General features: G+C 41.3%; 1 protein-coding gene across 4 annotated transcripts in view; it reads right to left on the bottom strand.

The window, feature by feature from the left end:
• Window positions 1-25465, bottom strand: part of CPNE4 (copine 4) — a 325568-nt gene that overhangs the window by 28456 nt on the left and 271647 nt on the right. For all 4 annotated transcript variants that reach the window (XM_036431485.2, XM_036431488.2, XM_045579294.1 and 1 more), the window contains exons 8-10: window positions 7647-7745; window positions 5247-5333; window positions 4154-4213 (exon numbers count right to left, since the gene is read on the bottom strand). In XM_036431485.2, the coding sequence (XP_036287378.1) occupies window positions 4154-4213; window positions 5247-5333; window positions 7647-7745 (246 nt within the window). The remainder of the gene's footprint in view (window positions 1-4153; window positions 4214-5246; window positions 5334-7646; window positions 7746-25465) is intronic.

Genomic DNA, 25465 nt, shown 5'->3' with positions numbered 1-25465 from the left:
AAGGATTGTCCTCCAGGGCGTCCTTGACCTCCCAAAATAGTGTGCAAAACTGAGTGTGTGCATTTTCCAGTGAGATGATATAGATCTTGTATCAGATTCCTAAGTGGCCCAGGTGACCAAAAAAGAATAAGAATTGTTGACTAGGACTGTTTTTTTTAGCATCATGTGTCTCCTTTTCTCCACTGGGCCTTGTCCTCTGTTATGGTCAAATTCTAGCCTAAAACCTCCCCTCTTTTCATCTTCAAGGTGCCATCCTATTTCCCCTCTTGCCTTCCCTTTACTGTCATCTGTGTTGAATGAAGGGGTGTATCCTGCTGTGTTTACTTCCTTCCCTTCTGAGTACACTGTAACTCCTGAGTCTCCCCTATCTCATTCTGCTGAAATTGCTCTTTCAAAGATGATATGTACCTATTCATCACACAAGCCAGTCATTGGTTTTTATTCTTCACAGATTTTTCTTTAGATTATGGGATTAGCATCTTTGATTTTGTAACCTCTTTCTCCTGATCATTTGAGTTAGCGTTTCCTCCTGGGCCTTTTCCTCCGGCATCTCTTTTCTTCCCGTTCGCCCTTCTTTCTCTGGCTATCATGTGCAAGTCTTCTATAATTTTTGGTCATGAGCCTCTGCTTTCTGTAGTCTTCTTTTTGGCCATCTCATCCAGACCCATATAATGTGCCACTTCCACCTCTCTCCTAAAACCTAGGTCATATTTATAAAGTGCTATATTTACATATTGAGTTCAATATACTTGGCACATGGCACAGCAGCTAAAAATAAAAGGTACTGCCAACCTGTCCACAGACAATTCATCATCTTGTCCAGCAGCTCCTCTGGGGTTCCCTACTTCCATGAGCAGGACCGCCATGCTTGGTCAGTCAGGCACAGAAGACTGGACTCATTCTCTGTTGCTTTTCTCTTAGTATTGTTGGCCTTCTGATTTAGCCTCTCATTACCTGTCCCCAGGACTGTTGCAATGGGCTGAAGTTCTTCTTGCTCCATCTTTCAAAGCCCCTTCACCACTACCGGTGCCTTTCACCAAACACTCCCAGATTTCTTTCCCTGAAGCATGTGGCTGACTGCTTCAATGTCCATCTCAAGAGTCTATTGAATATTTACTTATCCAGCAAATTACCTTAAAGCTTCTCAGGTTCTTACTTCAAACCCCTTCCCCAACATTTCCTTAAATATAGCCTGTTCATTCATAGTAAGATTGCAGTATTATTGGGATACAGCTGCATAAACATTTAAGTTCATAGGGGAGCTTTTTAAAGCAAAAACCTAGTATTATATTTAGTCATCTGATTTCTTCTTTTCCCTAAGCCTTATCTCTTCTGGATGAGTTTGGGTTCAATCCATTATTATTCAACAAAAGTATTTTGAACACCTGGTATACCTCAGCCAGGCACCGAAGGGAAAGGTGAGGGTTGAACCAGAAACACCAGGCATCTGTGGAAGGTGAAAAGGCTTTCCCCTTGCCCCTGTTCGTAATGTGCATTGGTGAGAGTTTTGATGGGAAATGAATGGCCAACTCAAAAGGGAGAGTTTCATGAAAAGACAATTCAAAGAGGTTAAGGGAGACTGACTAGAAAGAGTAGGGAGAAGCCATTACTAGAACTTAGTAAGAATACTACCTGCAGGACAGGGCACCGGACAGAAACTGTGACCTGTAGAGGACACGGTCACTGCCAAACCACAGCCTGACAGACAGAGATCTGAGTGTCCCAACTTCTCTCCCCTGTCATTCGTTGATCTCTGATTGGTTCTTCCCATTGGTCAGAGCCAACCAAAACCAGGAGAGCCTGGCTAGTGCATCCAAAGAAGAAGACCTCCTGAGGCACAGCAGAGAGGTGAAGAAGGGGCAAAAATGGAGGAAACATCTGGAACTTTATTTCACTGCTGGCTCCTGAAGGTCTCCAGGGAGACAGAAAGTTCATCTGCTGGATTTTATTCATTTCTATGCTGATGAGAATTTCTGACTGCAACAAAACATCTCTCCCCCTGGCTCTCTGCTCTGCCTTCTTATTTCTCATCCCTCACCACTTTCTTTTATGTTGCCAAAAATTACTGGACAGATAATAAATGCTTATAGACCAAATTAATAAGACATGCTAATTTTTATTAATAGTTTTCATTACAGATAATAAATGTATTTTATATTAGATTGTACTGCTTGAGCAATAGAAATTAATGAGAAAGCTGACTTAATTTTGGAAGAAAGTGACATTGAAGTGATTGGTGTGTGTGTGGTCTTTAGTAGAAAGCTCAAAATGGAATGCTTAGCAACCTTCTTTTGAGGCCCAGCGTGAACACCTACGGGAGAAGGGTTTTGTGGCAGACAATGATGATGGCCTGTCCTCTTCTCAGCATTTATCTGTACATTCTCCTCTTCCCATTCCTTGCTCCAGACTCACTCAGTTGACATGGGAGGGTCTGAGAAGCTGGAACTGGGGGTGGTGGTGATGAGACTCATTAAGGTGGCACCTCCCAGTTGGGGAGAGTCAACAAAAATAAGAGGGAATATCAAAGCTGAGAGGGCAATTGTTCTGTGTCAGGAAGGCTATTCTGACCTCTCTAAGTTAGGATATTTCCAGAACTCTGTGGAGTTAAATTTCTGGTTTTTATAGGGGCTGATTCTTTGCAGCACAACTCCAAGGGCAAAGCAAGGTCCTGAAGATTGAACAAAGTGTTGTTCAAGAGCATGGGATCTATAGAATCTAAAACAAACCCGAGTCAATAGATCTTTCCCTTGAAAACCTATAAATAGTTTCCTGAAATCACTCCTTTGCCTAAGATCTTGGGACACTATTTCCAGTGGCTCTCCTTTGTGACATTGCTGGTTTTTCTACTGCATTTGTATACACTCAGAGTGACAAAGAACCCAGAGGACAGCTAGAGCTAGATGTGTGTGCCACAACCAAAATGTTTGCTATCTTCTGTATGTGCCAGTGTGCATGTAGGAGGGTGGAGTGAGTGTGTCTTTAAAGAACCTTACACCCAAAAGAAATGACCAAATTCTATAATTAACTGCTGTAACTATTGAGTGGTAAATGAACAATACCCCCAAGTTTAGACAGGACATAAGTAGATCCACCTGAGTTTATAGCAGAGGACAAGTCTTAAGCTAGGGAGAGACTGACCTATCAAAAGGTCCCTTTATCATCCCCTTGGAACTTTCACTTTTAGTGCTTTGAGGACCACTATCCCTGGTCACCAGAATACACTGGTCCTATCTACTGTCTTGGGCTCAAATCTGGACAAAAAAATTAAACCCATTTTTTTCTTGCCTTCCTCACATGATAGAGCTAGTTTAGGGAGCTAAAGAGGGTTATACTTCATGAGTACACTTCTGTAATCTATCCACATGGCACAGATTGTACTTGTTTTGTTTACATCCATGTTGCTTTCCCATAGGGTTTAGCAGAGCTATCTCTTGCCATCTGGGGAATCTCTTTCTGGAGGGCACATCTGCACAAACCTAGGAATAAGTTTTTTCCAGAGCAGATGGACTCACAAATTTTGCCTACCTGGGACCTTTAAAAACACCCAGCCCACCCACCAAAATGCATAATATGGAGTGTGTAAATCCCATGGGCGTATAGAGTTCATGTAAGAAATGACCTCAATCCACCCACTTAAACTATGTACTCAATGTATTTGTCAACTTTATGGCCTGGTTCTCCAATCTTTTAGAATTCACCCTTTTATTGCCAGATGAACCATTTGGATGGCTTACTCCTGGTACTAACCATTGGACATGACATTGGTGTTTGTGTTCTGGCTGCATGAATGCAACAAAGATGCCCACCCTCATTCACTGTGACTCACTAACCTGGTTTACTTCCTTCCCACTAGGAGATGGGGTATGGCACTATACCTACTACCTAATGCCCCACGTAATTACTGAGAGAATGGGAAGCATTAGGATGGTTTCCCAAACCATCTGTGGTGGAGCAACATGAATTTCCTGACACGATGCTGAAAACCATAGTCACTGGGGAAAACAGAATTATGAACTTATTTTTAAAACATGTGACCACACCATGTTTCAGCAATGAGAATTGAACAAAGCTGATCTCGTGCTTTAATAGACTTGTGTCTCCTCATGCCCCAGACCAAGCTCCCTGAATAAGAATGAACAAAAACACAACTTACTGTAAACTGGATTTGGCAGCCACCCATGATGTAGTCCAAGAAAGAATGCATCTTGTGGATCTGCATAGGAGGAGGAAAGGAAACCCTTTTAGTAAAAATAGCATGATCTGTATCCTTACAGACCTGAGGCATAAACCTTGGGGTTAGGCTGCTAAACTAGAGGAAAGAGAAGAGAGGTATCTGTGGGAAATGAGTCATTTGACTCAGTTTCATTAAGAAAGAGAGAAGAAAAAAGAGAAAAGAAAAAAGAAAGAGAGAGAAAGCAATGCTAAATTCAGATAAGCTTTTCAGGGATGAAAATAGCATCACTTGCTCCCCTCCCTTATGGTTTAGGTGTGATTTTAATCAGCCTCTGTCTCTAGGAATTAGCTAAATCTAGGAGAGGCAGTCTCTCCCAGTGTCTACAAGGCCCCTAGACATCAAAGTATCATAAAAAAATAAAATACATGATTAAAACAATGATTTGTGAATGATCTCATTTGAAAGTGGAAATCTCAATATTGTGATAAGAGTAAATAGGGTTTATTATAGTTACTGTTGTATAGTAAGTATTCAACCAGTGGCAGAATTATTCTTAGCTGCAACTTAAGGGGTTTACTTATTAGCACAGAATTTTCTGTGAAGTTAGAGACCCACTGGGAGGAACTTTGAGGTCCTTTCACCTTATCCCATTGTCTTGTTTTCCTAGAATTTTTCCAGCAAAAATGAGGTAAGGTACCACATATACTAGCAAAACACTGAACACTGTGATAGATACATGGTAGGTACTTTGGAAAGATTGGGTGCCCCTTTGGGGAACTCCCTCTGATGCTGCCTTGGGGAGAGAAGAGCCTTGACTTGTGACCAAGACTCTCCTAACTTTGGGCACAGGACTATCCTTGTGGAGGGAATGGTGGCATTGGGCTTCCATAGCTCCAAGACCACCTATGCATTCATTTCTCACTGTATGTCCATTAACACATTGATTTCCCGATTTTTACTTTAAAAAAAAATTACATCTCCTTGACATTTTCTCCCTCTGACTACACAACGTGAACTGTTTTTTTCCAGACACCTTAGCTTTATACTCCTGAAAGACAAGCTATATACATACCTTGCATTGATTCAAAATCACAATGCCTGAGTTCTTATAATTCTTCTTCTTGGCTTTGTACTTGGGGTTGATGCACTCCCACTGCACCTGCAACAAGAAGAGTCACAGCATGGTTGCCTGCTCAGGAAGAAGTGGAATCATTTGATGAGGTTAAGCCCCCAGGTGCTGCTGCAGATGAAACTGAGGCCTGACAAATGGTTTCCAAGTGATAACCCTAGCATCTAGGGGAAACATAAGAAGAGTGGTTGACAGTAAGACTGTAATATCAGACTGCATGATTTGCATCCCAGCTTCTCCATTTTCTTGCTGAGTGACCTTTGGCAAATTACAGTTGACCCTTAAACAATGCAAAGGTTGTTAGAAAATCGGTGTATAACTTTGGAATCCCCCAAAACTTAACTACCCTTGGAATCCACAAGGATTGATTCCAGGATCCCCGCAATAACAAAATCCATGGATGCTCAGGTTCCCCCTATAAAAGGTGTAAATCAATGCATACACACAGCCCTCCACATCAATGGACTCCCAACCAGGGACTGAAAACAGTACAGAAAAGATTCACTGTAAGTGGACTCATTCAGTTCAAACTCTTGTTGTTCAAGGGTAAACTGTACTTGATTCCTCTATGCCTTGGATAGCTCCACTGTAAAATGTAGCTTATAATTATATCTATTTGATAGGCGAATTGAATAATTAATCTATGTAATACAGTGTCAGGACAATACCTAATACTTATAAATGCTTACTATTAATAGGGTCCAATCAAGCATGTGAGTAAAAAAGAGATCTGAACACACACAGTAGAGTAAACCAAGTGCTGAGTCTTAGTGCCTGGGAAATGAATTAAAAGGTAGAAAAACTGAGGAATATTGAAAACCGGCTATAGGAAGTTAGTGGGGAAAATAATGAGTTTACAGAGAACTTCACTGAGAACTAAAATAATAGATTAATACATGTCACAACAATGCACACTAGATCTCCAAAGAGATCTTTGAAGGACAGGATCAGAACTACAGGGATGTCTGGGGACTGAGGAGGTAGTTAAGGGGATACCTAGGGAAACAGACCTTATGGGACAAAGTCAATTGCCAGTCAAACTCCCAAGGGTCATTGAATGAACCTGCCCACAATTGTATGGGAGCTGGATCCTTGGATTTCCACGCAGAAGACAATTTTCACTCTCTGACAAGTGCCTGAGAATGAAGTGATCTCAGAGGCAGTTGTGAGTAGGAGAGAGTGATACAGGTTTGGTCCACAGAGATCCATTCCTTTCAGTGTATATGCATTTGTGTAGTTTCTTCCCACAATGATGCTGAGCTAAGTCAGGTGACTAGTTTGACCAACGAAACATTAGCAAAAGTGACAGCAGCAGAGGACTAAAAAGTGCCTGTACATTGGGGCTTGGTGTTGAGAAGTTTTCCCCACCACATAAACAGGTTAGGTTGGACTCTCGGTAAATTAAAATGTGGAAAAATTCCAGCTGCTGGGGCCAAATGCTTAAGTGAATTCAGTTGGCATCATGTTAGCAGAGAGGAGCTATTCCAATTGAACTCAGCCTAATTTGCCAATCCAGAGACTCATTAGTAAATAATGATATTTTTTTTTAGCCAGTTTTGGCATAATTTGTTTCTCAGATACAGATAACTGATATGGTAATTTCTCACTTTTGGGGAAGTTCTATTTGAGAATGGGCAACCACATAAAGGTTTGGAAGAGAAAAATATTGTACTGGTTAAGAGGCCTCTAAAACTCCTTCTTTTAAGAAAAAGAAGAATAATGCAAGGAAAAGAGTAAAGAATTAAACCCTTGTTGTTCAAGGGTTAACTGTACTTGATGCCTTGGATCAAGCCCACAACCTGACTCTGAAATCAGGAGATCGCCAGCCTTATTTTTTATTTTTTAAAATATATTTTTATTGATTTCAGAGAAAGGAAAGTTGAGGGAAAGAGAGATAGAAACATCAATGATGGGAGAGAATAATCAATCAACCACCTTCCGGATCCCCTCACCGGTGATCAAGCCCATAACCCAGGCATATACACAGACCAGGAAATGAAACATGACTTCCTGGTTTATGGGTTGACACTCAATCTCTGGGCCCCACTGGCAAGGGTAAAGATAACATTTAGAAGAAAATCCCAAACTCCTTTTCTTCTGAGCTATCAGAATCAACTTTCCCTGGCCTCTCCACCACACTGGGGTGGTGTCTTGTCCAAGGTCACAGTCTCACCAATTGCCTTGGGTTGGGCTAGTCCTTGAAACTAGGTACTGAAATCTCACTATACGCCTGATCATCCCATTTCATCACATATTGATGTCTCTCCTCCAGCTATTTGTGCATAGCTGGGTGCATCCAGAGAGAAGTGTCCGGGAAAAGGCTACGAATGGTTTACCACGTACCTGCTTCCCTTCCATTGCTCCTCTCATCTCCTTGAATGTCGAGGTGAATTCTCCAATGAAGTCATGTTTGCCATTGGAATCCCAGTCCCATACTATGCACTACAAGAGAAGAGAAGTTATTACTTTAAATTAATGTGCATCCACAGTAGCTAAAGGCCGTGCAAACTTTATAAGAAAGAGCTGATGCTACACGCTTGGTCTGGAACAAAAGCACAGCAGTCTAGGATTGTAGCCTACAGGATGTAAGATTCCTTTAGTTTCTATAGTGATGCAGTAGTGACTAATAATTTGCATAATTGTCAGAGAAGACCAGTAAGACCAAAAAGGACATGAGTGACTTGCAGAAGCCGCTGTCTAGAGAATGAAACCTGGAATTTTAAAAAATACATATTTTTATTGATTTCAGAGAGGAAGGGAGAAGGAGAGATAGAAACATCAATGATGGGAGTCACCCATTGGCTTCCTCCTGCACGCCCCCTACTGGGGATCAAGCCCACAACCTGGGCATATGCCCTTGACCAGAACTGAACCCTGGACCCTTCAGTCCCCAGGCCAACACTCTATCCGTTGAGCCAAATCAGCTAGGGCTGAAACCTGGAATTTGAAAGCAGCTGTACTGACTCCCATTCCAGTGCTCTTTTCTGATAGCACAGAGGTGGGGAACATCCAGCCCTTATACAGCCCACAAAATCATTTGGCCCGGCCCTGCCAAGGCATTAGGGATGAGTTAATAAAATGTGTGACCAAATATAGCCGGCTAATTTTTAAGCTGATAATTCTGTATGGCCTATGAATGATGTTATAAATATCCAAAGGGCCCTTGCAGAAAAAATGTCCCCACTCCTGCTGGCAGATGGCCTCCCTGGCGAATACCTAGAATCTGTGTCTATAGTTTCTACAATGTCAGCTTATGTTTAACGATAAGAACGGGGTCATGTTAATCACATTTTCTTTTTCTATTTTTTTTTCTGAAAGCAAAAGAGCAATGCTAAGAATAATGAGTAAGAAGGCAAAATGTGAGATCTTTAACTGCATCCACATTTGAAATGGGTGGAACGTGGTGACAGGTAAGTCACACTGGTAAATATCAGGCATCCATCACACTTAAGATGTTTACTTCCAACAAGAGGGCTCCCACTAACAATCTTAAAGCTAAATTTGGTGTTTCTTTCTCTCTCTCTCATTCTCTTCCCCTGTCAACATATCTTTGGGTGAAGATTAAAAAAATAATTACTTATTTTACACTAACTCTTTGGTCATTAAATGTTCACTCCACTAGTAGATGCTAAAAGCAAGCTATCAGTAGGAGCTGTTCCGTCAACGTATTGAGGGTAATGCAGAGTCCCCAGGTGACCCATGAAGGACATGTGTGTACAAGTCACAAACTGCTGTTACCAGCCACTGAGATTACTATAAGCATAGCCTAGTGTAGGAACCATTTAAGTTGCCGACCCAATACTTAAAACACTGTCATATGAAAAGGTATTTCAATTTTTGACTCTAAAAGGGGGGAACATTTTCAAGAGGAATTTATAAAGAAGTAACAAAGAAAGCAACTACCAATATTTATACCTGTCTAAAAACAAAATAATCTGTGGAAGATTGAATATTTCATTTCTGGAAAGTTCAAATAGAAATTGCAGGACTACAGGTAGTAGTAAAATGTAGTAGAGAAAGTTGAAAAGAGAATGTTACAGGGGATTCGGTGGGATGTTCATTGAACTCTCTTCTAAGACGAGTTGTAGTGCTTAGGTTGCAACATAAAGTCAATGAAAGGCTTAGCTCCTTTTGGCTGAAATGCCAAACCACACGTGGTAGATTTGGTAGGAGTGACGAGAGTGTTCTACCTCATTGATTCTAATGGACAGTGGAAGCAATCAATGATCCAGTCATTTGGAAAAAATTGCTCAGGATATGCATGTGAACCTCACATCAAACACTCTCCACGGGTCTGCGGTACTTGTAACCAGGTGTTTTTCTCTCTGTTTGCTAGTCCCTTCCTGCTAACCCTGACACTCACCTAGAACAAGAAACAGAAGAAAACTTGCTGGGCCTGGACAGAGAAAAGAGGTGTGCTCTCCCCCAGAGGATCACATCCCAGCCTGTCAGCCTCCCCTTCCTTCCCCTCCCCCCACAGGCACTTATCTCCTGACCTCTGAGGGACCCCAGGAGACTTGCAGCTAGGGGAGCAATAGGCAGCAGCAGGTCGTCCTGGGTCCCCCCTTTCTATGACTTCCCAGTGAGCCAAAGCAGCCCAGCCTGGGCTCTCCTTTTGCTTCTTCTATGCCCTTCCTAGTTTCCCTCTGCTAAGTGTGTTTTTGTTGCAGGCAATAAACACTTGCTTGCTTTGCAAAAAAAAAAAAAAAAAGAAAGAAAGAAAGAAAGAAAGAAAGAAAGAAAAAGAAAAGGGTGGTTCCTTGATTCCTGGGGCTCTACTTTAAGGCTCACAGCTTTGCCTCATAGTAAGTACAGCCATGGAATGTCTGACAGACACATCCTCATCCCTCTACCTTTGGGAAGGAGCAAATAAGAAGGTGAAGGGGACCAAAGCAAATAAATGAAAGGATGTGGATTAAGCAAACGGATGGTTACAGGACAGTCACAGAGATGTAAAGTACAGGAAATACAGTCAATAATGCTATAATAACTATGTATGCGGCCAGGTGGGTACGTTAAATATTGGGGGGAACAGTCTATAAAGTACATGATTGGCTAACCATTCTGTTGTACACCTGAAACTCATACAGAATAATGTTGACTGTAAAGTGTAATTAAAAAATAAATAAAAGAAGGGAAGTGGAAGCAGCCTTTTTAAAACCCTGCCCTGCACTGGGAAAGAGGATAGAAGTTCCCTTCTTAGGGGAAAGAGGTGTAACTGTTCTTGTCCCCCTAGCCGCAGCAGAAAAGTGAAACAGCAAGAAAACACACTACTCCAGTTTGTCATAAAATCTTAAATGAAACCACTTACTCCATTTTGTTGCCTTTTCTTTTTCTTAGATTTCCCATCATGTTTTAGTTACTGTCCCCACTTCCATCTGCCTACCACCGCAGTCAAGGTGTCTGTAATGAGCTCTCTGGGGCAGAGGGAGTGACCCCGGGCTGGAGAAAGAGCCAGGTTTGACAGTATTGTCCCGGACTCCCAGGGGCAGGCACCTCCCCTGACACGGGCCATCCTTCCATCGGTTGGCATTTCCCATATTAGCAGTGGCAGTGACAGAATTCTGCTTTGACCTTTCTCAGAAGGGATCTCCAAGGAAGGAAGACACAGCAGGGCAGAAAAATAAAAACACTGTCTTTCCCTCTCTTCCCTCCAGGAAGCTGGAGGCAGCAGCTCTGAGGGGCTGGCAGAGGAACAGGTCTTGGTGAAAAGTAAACACATGTGCTGCCCTGCAGACACCCGGACACAGAGGCAGGTTCTCCATGGGCATCGAGGCAGAGCCTTGACAGACCTGCGGGGGATCAGAAGTTCAAAACTATCTGTAAGCCCGAGAGCCTGCTCTAGGCCTTGCAGCTTACAGTGGAGGGTAGGTATTCAGTCTGAACATGTTGGAGCTCAACAGATGGTCTCGTCAACTCCCTCATTTTACAGAGAAGGAAACTGATGACAGAGGATGAAGTGACTTCTGCAAGTTCACCGAGTGCAGGGTTGGGGCTAAAACCCAGGTTTCCTGCCTCCCTGATGTCACCACTGCTGAACAAATACCAAATTGTGATAACGAAAACATACACATGCTTGCTATGTACCAGACTTACTAGGCATGTACTGCTCTGAGCACCTCATCTATATCAGCTCAACTTCTTCATCGTTCTGCTCATTTTACAGATGAGATAACTGAGGCACAGAGAGATGAAGTACGTGTCCCAAGACCACACAACTAACGCTAGGTATCTTTGAACTAGAAAAAGCTGAATTTCATAGATTGTCTTACCTAATCAAATGTGTTTATGGTTTTTAATCCTTTATGATAGCACAGAACTGACAATATTATTATTATTACCTTTTACTGGTAAGGTAATTGTCAGTCAGAGCGGCCATTCACAGGCTTAGAGAGGGTAAGTGACTTTACTGGACACTTGGAAAGTGACCAAGATTCTGATTCCATTTCCTCGGAAGGATCCCAAGAATCTACTTTTGAAGCAAGCAAGTGCACATGGTCCCTAGATATATTGAGAAGCATAGGACAGGAAATCAAGGAGTCTACGGTTTGTGACAATGGTGGTAATAATTACAATTAGAGTAATTATATCATGGCTCACACTTCTTCCTTCAAGTCAATAAGAAAGCCAGCCACAGATAGAAGACAAAATTCAAGGGCCATGCTGGCTCCTCAATGATCATTCAATGTAGCGCTGCTCTAAGCAGGCAAACAAAATCCTAAAATGTTATGCTCCCGAGTGTCAGACAGTGAGATGTCCAGGGGGGGGAGGACACTGCTTACATTGGTTTTATCTTGCCAGTTCACACATCTCTGCTGGACTGCAGCCAAGCCCAGACACGGTACACAGTGAAGTGTGCCACTCCGGGAAGCTGTCTTTGGAGATTTATGGCTTCGTGAGACTTGGTTAGTTCAGATAAGCTTCAGAGGCTCCCAAACGCTTGTCCAAACCTTTTTAACTTCATACCTCACTACTCTTTATAGGAAGATGGAAACTCCTAAGGCTGAATGGGCAGAATGAAGAGGCCGGCTTTGACAGTGACTTATGCCTCAGGCTTTGGACAAGAGCTCTCGCTTCACGATCTGAGCCACCCTACATTGGCTCAACCTCTACCGAGTTGACAGCTGTAAGATCTACCTAGGAAGCTGACAGTCTATCTGAGAACCTCCCCACTTGATTTCTATCATATAGATCTACTTTAACAGGTGTTGATATTTCCCCTGGAAACGTCAAACTAAATTTAAATTTTTTGAAAATTCTTATTTGGTAAGAGGAGGGGGGAAGATTTCCTAATCCTATTGAAAAAGGTGAATTCCAGTTGAATGATGATCCCTGAGTAAATGCCCTTTGACTGACTGAATAGGGGTGACATGCTCAATGTGAGCTTTATTTAAGTCCTGCTGGTCAGAGGTCACCACTCCCCATGCTTTTTGTCCTGCCCCTTCAGTTGTTTCTAAGAGCATTTGAGTTATTTCTGTGTACCAGGTACCCACTGGCCAAGTTCTCTAAGTACATTTTATTTTTTTAAATGCCTGTGTCTCTGTTTCTAAATGAGTCATGCTGTTTGTGGTTTATTGATTGCTATCATTTGATGCCTGAATACAACGTCCCATTGGTCCCTGAGGAGGAAAAGGCACATGAAGACCAGAAAAAACCCCACAGATGACTCCATTTGTATGGCTTCATCGGTCTGGAAACCACAAGCTGGCAATGTGAGACTCACTGTCAGCCAGGAGGAAGTCTTGGCACAGCCTGGCAACTTGATTATTGTGTTTTCCCAGCATAAGCTCACTGACTTGCTTCTCTTGTTTAATTACTGCCTATGCAACCATCATAGGTGTTCATGACTTGGAGTTTTTTTTAAAGGGGCAAAACAAATTCTAAAAACATGGAGAAATGAGCCACTTCTAACCAATCACACAAAATGATCTGTGGAAAACCGTTTGTTGATACCATATCCAAACCAAGTCTGGCTGTTTAAATTGGACTAACCATCTATTCATAAGACAATGCAAAATAAACTCAAGCATTCTAGTCAGATTCACAAAAATTATTCTTGTTCCTCTTGCTTCGTCACTACTGTTGACCTAGGTCCGTGTGCTGTCCTAGCATCTATAATGTTTTTTTGGCTTGCTTGGGCATCTAGCTTATCCTTTGAGCACAACGGGGCCTGTGATGCCCAGTACTCATTAGGGTCTAGAAATCCTTGGGAATCTTCTCACTCATGGGCAACTATCACATCCCACCAGATCTGCCTAGTGTAGACTTACTTCAAACACCTTTGAAACCAAGTGTAGACTAATTCAATTCTTCTTCTTCTCTTTTTTGAAAATTTTTTTAGTTATTTGTGATAGGGTCTCTGTCAGTTGGCTTTTCAATGGAGACTCAGCCAGTCATGGTCTTTCTTTACATCATTGAGTTATGAGGCATATTCATCTAGTGTGAAAAAAAGAGTTTGGAAGTTCCACACACACACACACACACAAAACAAAAATTTTTTTTCTTTTTTTTACTAAGTGGTTAGCCTAAAATAGCTAGTGAGTGAAACTTGTCTAAGTCTAAGAGAATAATTTTTTCTCTTCTAAACAATAGTAACTATAGACAGACTTTGAGTAGAACACTTTCCAGTGAGATAGAAGGACTTAGTTCTGTGAGCCAGCCAAATAGATACCCTATTCCTTTCATCTGGATGAAGTCAGAAACACATTAGCAAGATGGACAGGCAGAGAGCTGAGATTTTGACAGTATTAAGCAGGATCACTGACCTGTCTTATCAGGCTTATTACCCAAGTAATTGAACCTTCCTTCTCTTCCCATTTCTATCACTGGACAGACCAATAGCTTTATTTGTCTTTGAGGAGATAAAACAGAACTTCTTTTACCTGGAAGTGTAAACCCATCCATACATTGATAGGAACAGCCCTTCTGTAACAGCCTCATCAATAACTACTTTGGGAGGAAAGCAAAAGTAGTGAAAACTATTAGAAACTTCTGGCTATAGTAATAGTCAATGTGTTTTCAACGGCTTTTTTAAAATATATAAATGGAGCCAAGTTTCCATCTAAATTCCATTCTTCATATCAAAGCTATCATATGAAAGATCAGACTTAGGAAACGTATTAATCCATATAGTAGCAAAGCATTTTAAAGTTCATTCCACAGAGTACCAATTCTGCAGGAGGTAAATAGGCATTAATGAAAAATACAAAAGGGTTAGATCCTCAAATAAGTTTGGGTTTCCCTGGGATAATAGAAGTTAAGCAGTTTTCTCTATAGTAGTGATTGCCAGAGCCTTTGAAATGCCAATGTGCTGGGCACAGTTACTAGAGTGAGGCAAGCCAGCAACCAAGGGTACAAAATTTAAGGAAGCACTATTCTCAGAACAGTGTGAGTGAAGAGTTTTCCCTTACAGGAAGCTGAGAGTGAGTGCTTCCTTAAATTTCGCAACCAATACACCTGCTGCCTTACCCTAGTCCAGTTCCTGTTAATGTGCACTGTGAATAATTTTCAAGATTAGGATGTACTATACAGCATTTCCAAATTCATATGGCCAAGGAACTTGTATGTGCATTGGCATATAGGTAAAATGTGTCTTGAGTTTATTAGTGTCTTGTGAAAAGAAGTTTGAGAAATAGATTTATTTTTTTCTCATTAAATAAATACTATTTTTGAGCATCTAGTATGGTACCAAATACTGGAAGAACACTGGGGATATGGAAATATAAAGGAAATAATCCCTTTCCTTAAAATGTTAAGATTTAACCCTGGCCAGCATTGCTCAGTGGTTAGAGTGTCAGCCACATACGTTTGATCTCCAGTCCAGGTTGGGGCATGTACGGAAGGCAACCAATCAATGTATCTTTCTCACATCAATATTCTCTCTCCCCTCCCCCTCTCTCTTCCTCCTTCCTTCCTCCCATCCTCCCTCCCTTTCACCCCCCCCCAAACACCCCCCCCCCAAAAAAAAAAACAACCACCACCACCACCACCAACAACAACAACAAATCAATGGGAAAAATATCCTCAGGTGAGAACAACAAAAAATGTTGAAATTTAGTGGGAAAAATTAGTTCAAGAATACAATTTAGTAAGCGTCCCACTAGAGGTGCTTCTAATGCAGAGTATTTGGGATTGGACAGCATCTGACACATACTGGAGTTTGAGGAAAGCCAGCAAAGGATTTGCAGTGGGCCTGAGCAGAGAGCTGACTTTTGAAGAATAAATGCAATGAATCCTGGGATATGAGATGGTGACTAGTCTGCCAGGCAGAAGGAACAGCACGTGTGCGCTGTGTGTCCTGGGGTATGAGAACCTGTGGTGTGTCTGGGGAGCTGCCCAGTACTGGATGCGCCTGCTGTGAAGGGGCCATGGGAGGAAGACAGCTGTCCTTGCAATCACACTTTCACTAAAGAAAGCGTATCCTGGGAGGTTCATAAGAATGGAGCACTAAGAGCATGTGCATGGACACATGTATATAAACACCCTTCACAGACCAACGTGCAACCTGCAGGACCATCAACAGAACTAGCAAACTCCTAGTCATGCCTAGAGGGCCCCGAAGGTCTCTGCCTACTTCTCAAGCCTCATTTTCTCCCTGCCTGCCTCTTTCCCACTCACTCTCAGGGCTTCCACCACACAGACAATCCTTCATATTCCTGTTTCTATCAGGGCCTCCACACATGCTGTTCCCTCTGCCTAGAATGTTTTTCTCAGTTTTTCTAGAAATTCTGTTTAAAAGTCAGGGTATCGGCTTAAATGTGCCTTCCTTGGGTAGTCAAACTTGATCCTGCTTGTTTTAAACTTTCTTCTTTCCCTATACTTTATTGAACATTTTGGATAATGTGTTTTCATATAATAATCCCTATAACGATTACCTGATGAATTTCTGTCTCCCCTATAAACTGTAAGTTAGCTCCAGGGACCGCAACCACTTCTGTTTCACTTACCATTTTATTCCAAACAGCTAGCACAGAACCTTGTGCACCATGTGTATATTTGCTGAATGTTGTATGGCAGAGTTGATTAGCTCTCCAGTGTATTGTGGGGTTGTTGCTGGATGGGACCCGTTTCCTACATTTGTGACCAGTTACCCTCTGGGCTGAAGGAGATAAGAAGGGGCTGTGCTTTCTCCTTTCTCTCCCTATCCACTAGCTGGAGTGAAGGATTTGAAGGCTTTAGATGGAGCTACAAGGTGAAAAGACATGGATCCCTGAGTCACTGTATGGAGACTGTCATAGCTGAGAAATAAGCTTTCATTCTGCCAAACCACTCATAACTCAGCTTTAAAAAAATACATGTAGAAGAATAAATGGAAGATTAAAAAGCAGTCCAGACATGATAAGAAGAGAGCTGGCTCTCTAGACTACATCAGCCAAGGCTTTTAAACAACATTTAATAAAGAGGAGCTGGGCCTTAATAGAAATCCTACTGTCATCATATTGATGTTTATTCAGATAAACTGTATAGTGAAATGATGACAACAGATGATGGAGTTGATTATTCTCCCCTCATCCAGTTAATTTACAAGCCCCTGATGGACTGTCACAAATGACCTCTTGGGCTAGACAAAAAAATACCTGAGTTTTAATAACAAGATTCTCATGCTCAGAATAAATGATACCAGGTCAGCATAACTTGCTTTACCAAGATTTGATTTTGAGTGTGCAGTATATTATGAGTATAATTCTATTAAACCAACTTCCCTTTGCCCTTTTTTTTTCTTTTCTTTCACATTTTTTCCCCCAATACTAACCATGGGTCAGTTACTGTGCTAGTCACTGGTGATAAAATGATGAACAAGATAGTCATCACTTCTGCCATCATGCAGTTTAGTCTAGTAGGAAAGACAGACAACTAACTAAGCAATTACAATGCAGGATGAAAAGGGCTATTGGAGAGAGTGCCATGGGAGCACTGTGCAGGGCCAGTAGAGCAGATGCTGTCAGTATGTTCCACCCATATCACCATTGTGGGGTATTGATATCCTTTCACTCCCAAAACCCAGCACCTATGTCTTTGTTAGAGGACCATCGCTAAGCTATCAGACTTCTTCCCATGTGTGTAGTACTTGAAGTTTTTTGGGGGCAGCCCTTAACCAGTGAATGGCATGAGGAAATTTAAATATTGTCCCTGAATGAGACAACTCTGAGACATGACTACACAGTTTCCAGATATTCCTGGAGGGACTGAGCCAAATTTCCCACTTTCAAGAATGCTTGATATCTCCTTCCTTTCTCTGTCCCCTCTTTCCCACCTCCCTCTTAGTTATTCCTAAGAACACATTCACATGAATCCTTATCTTGGGGTTGGCTTCTAGAGGACCCAACCTATAACAGGAAGTCAAAAAGTCCAGAAAGTCAGAAAAGACTCTGGAAAGATAAGCCACTATGAAGAGTGGGTGGAAAAGAAGTTATAGGGCATCCAAAGGTTTCTCCTGGAAAAGTTGTGAATGGATACAAATTACTTTCCTGAATCCATCTTCGTTTTCCCTTTTGGGAAGTGTTATGGTGAGCTCACATCTTCCTTAAGCTCTATGTCAATGATACAAAAATACCTGTTTCCTCATGATCAACATTTATCAGGGGATTTCTTCTTAAAACCACAAAACAAAATATATTTGTCCTCTCTCTATTGATGGATTCATTGCCTGTATCAGCCTGGATAATGCTTTGGCAAAAATGGGAGCGGGCTAGTCCCTTAGACTTCATCATATAAATTATCCTTGATGGAGAAGGTTCCTCTTCATCAATACTGATGTGGCTGTGCCATCAATTTAATAGCTGAATGCTAAGGGCCATTAAACCTAACACTGCTTGCCATACCATTATTTATAATAGTGCCCAAGAGTAACATGTAATTAATTCTGTGACTGATTGACAAAAGAAATTGCAGGGTAATTAATCATATTGTATAAACACTTGTCACTGGGCTACATGCTGGATGTGAAGGTTGGCTTGTGATGTGTCAGCACTTCCCTGTCTAGATTGTTGTTCTGGGCTCCTGTGAGGCCCAACACTGAGAGGGACTTGATTTCAGATCCAGATTTAAAGCTGGTTGCTGCACCTTAACCTTTAACCTATATCCTTTGGGAGGGTGACACAATGCAGAATCTGTTGGTTCCCCTTTATCTGGAATGGCTTTCTTTCTTTAGGTTTTCCCCACTTATGATTTTTTTCTTTTGTTCACGAGTCTCCGTTTTTATTTAGTTTTCCTTTAAAACAAGCAATTTACACTCTTCTGTAATAGTTTTCTCTCCCTAAGGCTATGTTGTAACTTGCTCTCCTCGTTGAGCTAACCAGGCATGAGTGAGCATGAGCAAGGTTAGTGGAGACCAAGTTAGAGTTTTCCTGTCATGTATGACTGTTTTGTGAAGTTGACAGGTACCCAAAAGGGTCAGCATCTCTGCCTGTGATGTCTACTTGTGATTTCAGAAACTCCAGCTTCTGTGTGGCCAAGAGAAAGGCTGAGACTGTGATTGATACACTTTACAGAGGAAAAAAAAATGGCTAATGAAAAGATATGCCTCCAACACTAGTGTGAGTTACTTCTGTCCTTATACTGAGGATAATATACAATACGTCGTTAACATGGCTGCCTGTAGAAATTGGACCCTGTGGTTAGGTGAAGTTTTCCCTGAAATGTGGAGGCAATGTTTAAAATAATCCTAGAAGAAGAGTCAGGGCCTTGGAGTGGTCAAAGAGAGGGTTCTCTTAGGGCTAGACTAGGATGGCAAATACCAGGCACAGCTATTATCATTCATTTCCCCCACTATTCTCTGCCAATCCTCTGACCCTCCCCCGCTGTAGACATCACCAGTCAATCACTGTACTTTCCTCAGTGATTGGGATAAAACCTCTGAGTCCTCCTCAACCTAGCATCCCAGTCAGTCCCTGTCTATTGTTCAAAGCTGGAATCTAAGATTAAAACCCATTTCCTATTGTCAGTCTCAAGTCTGATGAGTCAGAATACAGCTATATCTAGTATACTAGTAGTATATCTAGTATAATAGGTTGATGACAGGCTGAGTGCTTGAGGGTAAGAACTCCCTGAATGTCATTGTCTTATCCACTGGGGAGCCTTGAAGAGTGAGCCAGATCTCGTAAACCAGATCATTTTCACTTAATATTATTCCCTGGGTTTATTTTCTCTTTGTTCTCACCTGTCTATTGGTAACACTTGGTTTGAATGATGAGGCCTGTCAAACTGGGTCCCCGAGTACTGGAGAAGAACCATGTGTCCATGGTTGGGTTACAGTTAAGTGGGAAGCTGGATTACCTTGAGTTCAGAGTTTATTGAGACTGCTTATTAGTGAATACTCCCAGGAAGACCAGGTCTTACAGTTCAGCTGCTTTTCCTTTCCTTACTCTGAGCGACTTCCTCCAACTGACAACCTTAGTGATCCCTTGTGCTATTTTATTTTTAAAAAAAAGTAACTTGTATTTTTGTCACCTTGCCAAAACTATGAAGAATTTCATCAATGCAGCAAGAACTCATTCATAGAAATAACTATCTCATCCCTCTTTCTCCTACCTTCCTTTTCACAAAGTCATGCATTTTTCTTTTTTTTTTTTTTAGTTTTTTTTTTTAATAAGTTTTTATTGTTCATATTATTACAAATGTTCCTTCCCCCCCCCCCCCACCATTGCTCTCCTCCACCAGGTTCCCACCCCACCCTCTGCCCTTTCCCCTCTCCCCATTGTCCTCATCCATAGGTGCACAGTTTATGTTCAGTCTCTTCCCACTCCCCCCTCTCCCCTTTTCCCCAAGAATCATCAGTTCACTCCCCTTCCATACCTCTGATTCTATTATATTCAACAGTTAATATTGTTCATCAGATTTTTTTAATTTCCTTGGTTTTTAGATTCACTTGTTGATAGTTACGTATTTGTTGTTCATAATTTTTATCTTTGTTTACTTTCTCTTCTGAAAGAACTCCCTTCAGCAATTCATATAATTCTGGTTTGGCGGTGATGAACTCCTTTAGCTTTTTTTTATTAGTGAAGCTCTTTATCTGGCCTTCGATTCTGAGTGATAGCTTTGCTGGGTAGATTATTTTTGGCTGTAGGTTCTTGCTATTCATCACTTTGAATATTTCTTGCCATTCCCTTCTGGCCTGCATGGTTTCTGTTGAGAAGTCAGCTGACAATCGTATAGGTGCTCCTTTATAGGTTACTACCTTCTTTGCTCTTGCTTCTTTTAATATTCTCTCTTTGTCTTTTGCTCTTGGAATTTTAATAATGATGTGTCTCGGTGTGGTCCTCTTTGGATTCCTTTTGTTTGGAGTTCTGTACGCTTCCTGGACTTGTAAGTCTAATTCTTTTACCAGGTGGGGGAAGTTTTCTGTCACTATTTCTTTCAGTATGTTTTCGATATCTTGCTCTCTCTCATCTTCTGGGACCCCCATAATTCTGATGTTGGTTCGCTTGAAGTTGTCCCAGAGGTTTCTTACATTATCTTCAATTTTCTGGATTCTCTTGCCTTCTAGCTTCTGTGGAGGAGTGTCTTCTGGCTTTTTATGTTCCAAATCTTTGACTTGATTCTTGCGATCATCCCTCCTGTTTTTAGGACTCTGTAAAATATTTTTTATTTCAGACAATGTATTCTTTATTTCTTGTTGATCCCTTATCATTTCTTGTTGACTCCTTATTAATTCTAGTTGATCTCTTTTCATATCCTCATAGGCCTTATCCATCTTTTCTAGGAAATTCTTGAAAAACCTTATAAGCGTAGATTTGAACTCTATATCCAGACGCTTTTTGTCCTCCATTTCTTTCGTTTGTGATCTATTTTGTTCTCTCATTTCGCAGTTACAGATGGGGCAGGGTTTCAGGGTGGAGCCTGCAGCTTTGGCTTCTGTCAGCCCCGCCCTATGCGGGTCCTTCAGTGCTCGCTGCCAGCGCCTCTGAGAGAAAGGTGCCCTCGATTTTCGCCTGCTGCCAAACAGTCTATGCTCTCCCCCAATGAGCCCGGTATTGGGGTTCAGTTCAGTTGGAAGTGGAGTAGGAGGTGGCTTTCACAGCAGTCTGGAGCCCCAGTCTCCTTCCCGTCAGGGCAATCCCGCGGCACAGCCGAATGTCCCTTCTCTGCGTGCAGTGTGCGCGCCTCCGGGACCTCCTTCCGCCTCTCCCCGGGGTTCCGCCTTACAGCCCAGCTCCTTATGGCTGAGCCTGAGTCCCCGGGGTCCGGCTTAAAACTGGGGATCAGAGCAGTCAGAGTTTTATCTCCTTTCCGCTGGGGAACGCCCGCCAGGCACTCGGCCTTCCTCCTCTCAGGTCCGTCCTCTCCGCGCGCTGTGTCTCCGTACCTTGGGCTTTTCCAGCTCCTCCACGCCTCCTTCTGGTTTTCTCCTTGCTTCTCGCTGTAGAATTTCCAGTCAGTCAACCTTCCTGTAGTTCTGGGCAATGTCCGTTTTATATTTTAGTTGTATTTTATTGAAATTGTTGTGTGCGGCTGCAGCTAGGTGTTCACCTGGGCGCAGCCATCTTGGATCCCAAGTCATGCATTTTTCATGGCAAGTCCTGATTTTATGTGTCACTAAAGCCATGTGATCAAATATAAAAGTCGCTGATGACTCAAGACTCCAGCATCCCATGGATATATTGATGATAGTGATGATTCTTCCAGCACGAGTTTCTAAGAAAGCCATAGGAACCTTGTCTTCTTCTCCTTCTGTCCTTTCTTAGAAGCTTAGCTTTGAAGATGTTCTTTGGAACTTTGATCTAAGAAGAAGTGAACAAACTGACAAACATGGACCTTGCAATATCTTATTCATATTTGCAAACAGTTACTTGGCAACCTAAGTACTTCTTGGACATGTGAGTCAAAAGAGAATTTGTAAGCAACCTGTATAGGCAGCTGCTTGTGGAGAATTTGGCATGACATGTAATTTAGTTCAGCTGAACAATTTGGACATATAATCACCACTAAACAGACCATCATTCTCTCTGTCTCTCTGGTCATGTACAAATCATTCATTTGGCAGGTTCTTTGTAATTCCACTAATTAAGGGACATCCAATTGGTCTTTTTGGCCCTGAGTCAGGATTCTACAAAATTTATCTTCAAAGCCCAAACATCATCCCAAACAAAAACAAGGGAGGGAATCAAGGTACACTATTGAAGTTTTACTTTTTAACTTGAGAGTTCTGTGAATTGACATTTGACCTGATGGCTGTCCTGGCATTGGTTAGGCCCAGCATAGAAAAACATGAATCCACTAATTCAAAGGAATTATCTTTGGGATTTTATTGGTTTAATATCCCAGGTTAGTTGGTAATAGTGGATCAAAGGCAGAGAAAGGAAAGACAGAGAAGCTTACTCTGATGGTATAGAATCCAGTCTATACACATCTATTCTATTGTCTCAATCATTATTTCATCCATTCAGCCAAATATAATGTCCCAAATACTATGCACTCAGCAGATTGTCAGGAAAAATGCCATATACAAAGGGAGTTTAAAAACATGGTCACTTAAGGACCTTGTCATCTGGTAGGGAAGATAAACATATCTTGGAAGTAACCTGAAATCATAGTGAAGTTGTGAGAAATTTATTAGAAACTGCAGAGAAAGGTTTGAGTGAAAGCAAAGGAGAGGAGTGACCTTTTGTTTGTTCTCATGAGACACAAAAACAGGGTTGGAATCTTAATTATCTTTGTAACTTTTGCCAGAAAGTGGTGTTGCATAAATGCTTGATGGATGCAACTGAGAGAGAACATGGAATGCTCTGTGTGTGGTGGGGTGGGGGGAGACGAGGCAGCCTGCTGGAGCAGAAGGGAAGGACAGAAACTAATGAAAAAGAACCAAATATACATTGATAGTATTCATCATTAGTTTGGGTTTCCTCCCAGATTTGACTCCTAGTTAGAAGTAACTACAGATACAATTATTCCGTTTCCACTCAGAGGTAACTAGAGATATAATATACTAGCCTCTTGTTCCTAACCAAGCTATGGGGCTATGCATTGTTCTCATGGGAAATGAAGTCCTCATGGGATCTTCTGGACCTCACAAAAGTCTTAGACCAGTACTCTCAAACATTCATATGCAAAAGAATCTCCTGGGAAGCAGGTTTGGGTCAAAGCAAGAGGATTTATACTTCTAACAAGTTCTCTGGCAATGCTGATATGTTAGTTCTATAGTTTGAGAACCACTGTCTTAGATAAGTATACTGCTGGCCTTCACTCATATTTAGTGCATTTCAAAGACATAGAGAGAACAAAATGTCACAGATGGCCATGAAGAACAAAGCTCTTTTCAATGTCTGCTGACGGAGGATGCTTCAAAGATGCTTGGTTTCAGGTAATGTAATATTACTGGAATAAAACTGCATTCACTTCCAACTTATAAATGATTGCACGTTGGAAGTTCCCATTATTAACTGAATGGTTAGAATTCAAAACATTAGTTTCCTCAGAGCAACAAAGTTATAAAGAGTGTTTAGGTCTCCAGCTTAGCACAAAAGGTTTGGTCACCTGGAATATATTTCATCAACTCAATTCTAAAATAGATAACCACAGAAAACATCACCATGGCAATACTGCTAGTTAAATCAACACAATCCTGAACCTATGTGCTTCTGTTCCAACAGTTGATCTGTAGAAGTTACGTGACTACTAAATTTTAATAAATTAAATTGTATTTTAGCACATTGGGAACCCCACTAATTGAATGACCTTTAATAGAGTAGCATAGAATAAGTTTTAAAATAATGAAATAGTGTATAAAGGAGTTTTTAAAAACTTTGTTTTGTTTTAAGTTGGAATTTATTTTTATATATTAGTTACTTACAGAAAAAGAATTGGCTTTACATAGGCATCTCAGACTTTGATCCCTTTACTAAAGAGGCTAGGCTGCTAGAGGTTTTATTTCCATATAAATTACTATAATGGTGCCTTACATCTGTGCCCCTTTAAGTGAGCATCTTGTCTCAGGACAGCCAATCTGTAGGTTGGCCAGGAGTCTACGAGATGACCTAGTGTGGAAGTTTTGCTCATCTTGGATAATAGGAACTAACTGGACCAATCAGAACTTGAGACAAAGAAAAAAGTAAACCAATTGGTTTAGGGAATTATACTTGAAGGACATAGCAAGAACACCTGAATTGCCTTAACAGCAGAATATTAGAATATATACTTGTGAATCCCTACTGCGTAGGAGGTTGACCAGATGACCCAGTCACTAGCACTACTTGGAATTCTGAATGATTTATTCAGTTTTGAACTACATAGTAAGTTTTGCAAGATTGGTGGCTCAGCTGTTCCTGGAATCATGGGACTGTAGCAAAATCCTATATCTTCCTTTTTTTTTTTTTTTTTCCCTTCAGGTGAATTATTATATAATTCACTCAAACTATAGGTCAGTAAAATTCCTTTTAATAAAAACAGCCAAACATAATCTCTTATGGAAATTCCCTAGTGAAAGATTTGGCACATAGTTGATGCGTTCTTTCCAATTTTCATTTCAGGTCTCCATCTGAAAAACTGGGATAGTTTTTCTCTCATTTCCCTTCTGATCACTCCCAGTTGATTAGTAAGTTAAAATTTACATGGCTTTGAACTCATCAGAGGTGAAGGCATATAAAAATGTAAGGAATTAAGGAACAGACAATACATAAAAGAGAAAAGAAGAGGGAGGGTCATGGAAATCAGCCCCCACCACAAAGGAAGATGCAAAGCCTTTGATGAGCTGCATCTATAAATGATTAGCTCTGTCAGCCCCTGTAGGCCTTTGGTCCATCGGTTCAGGTCCACTAGGGATAATGAAGTTGAGAGACATGCTGCCAAGGAACTCAACTGTAACATGAGCCAGAGAACCATGTGCTTCAGAAAATCATCCTGCACTTGTGGGATACAGAATTTTAGAGTCTGAGTACTATTCTCATGAGTGCTGGTATTCATAGATTCATTAAATGGGAACTTAACTTGCCATGTCTGTCTCAGGCTGGTCATAGAAATCATCTTAGGTTCATCTTAGGTTCAATGGCAATTTGAAGGTCATTCCACTATGGCTCTAATTTTAAGGATAACGAGTCAGGAAACAGGTTGTAGGAGAATGAACATCACAATATTTATTCATGAAAAGTATTGCTTTTAAAGCTTTGCTTTACTTGTCCTTAGTTCAGAGACAGTAAAAACGTCCTTTAGCTCACCTTAGTCAATCACTT

The sequence above is a fragment of the Pipistrellus kuhlii genome, unplaced genomic scaffold (genome assembly GCF_014108245.1).
Source record: "Pipistrellus kuhlii isolate mPipKuh1 unplaced genomic scaffold, mPipKuh1.p scaffold_m20_p_11, whole genome shotgun sequence".
Lineage (NCBI taxonomy): Eukaryota > Metazoa > Chordata > Mammalia > Chiroptera > Vespertilionidae > Pipistrellus > Pipistrellus kuhlii.
This window is presented reverse-complemented; position numbering and strand designations above follow the sequence as displayed.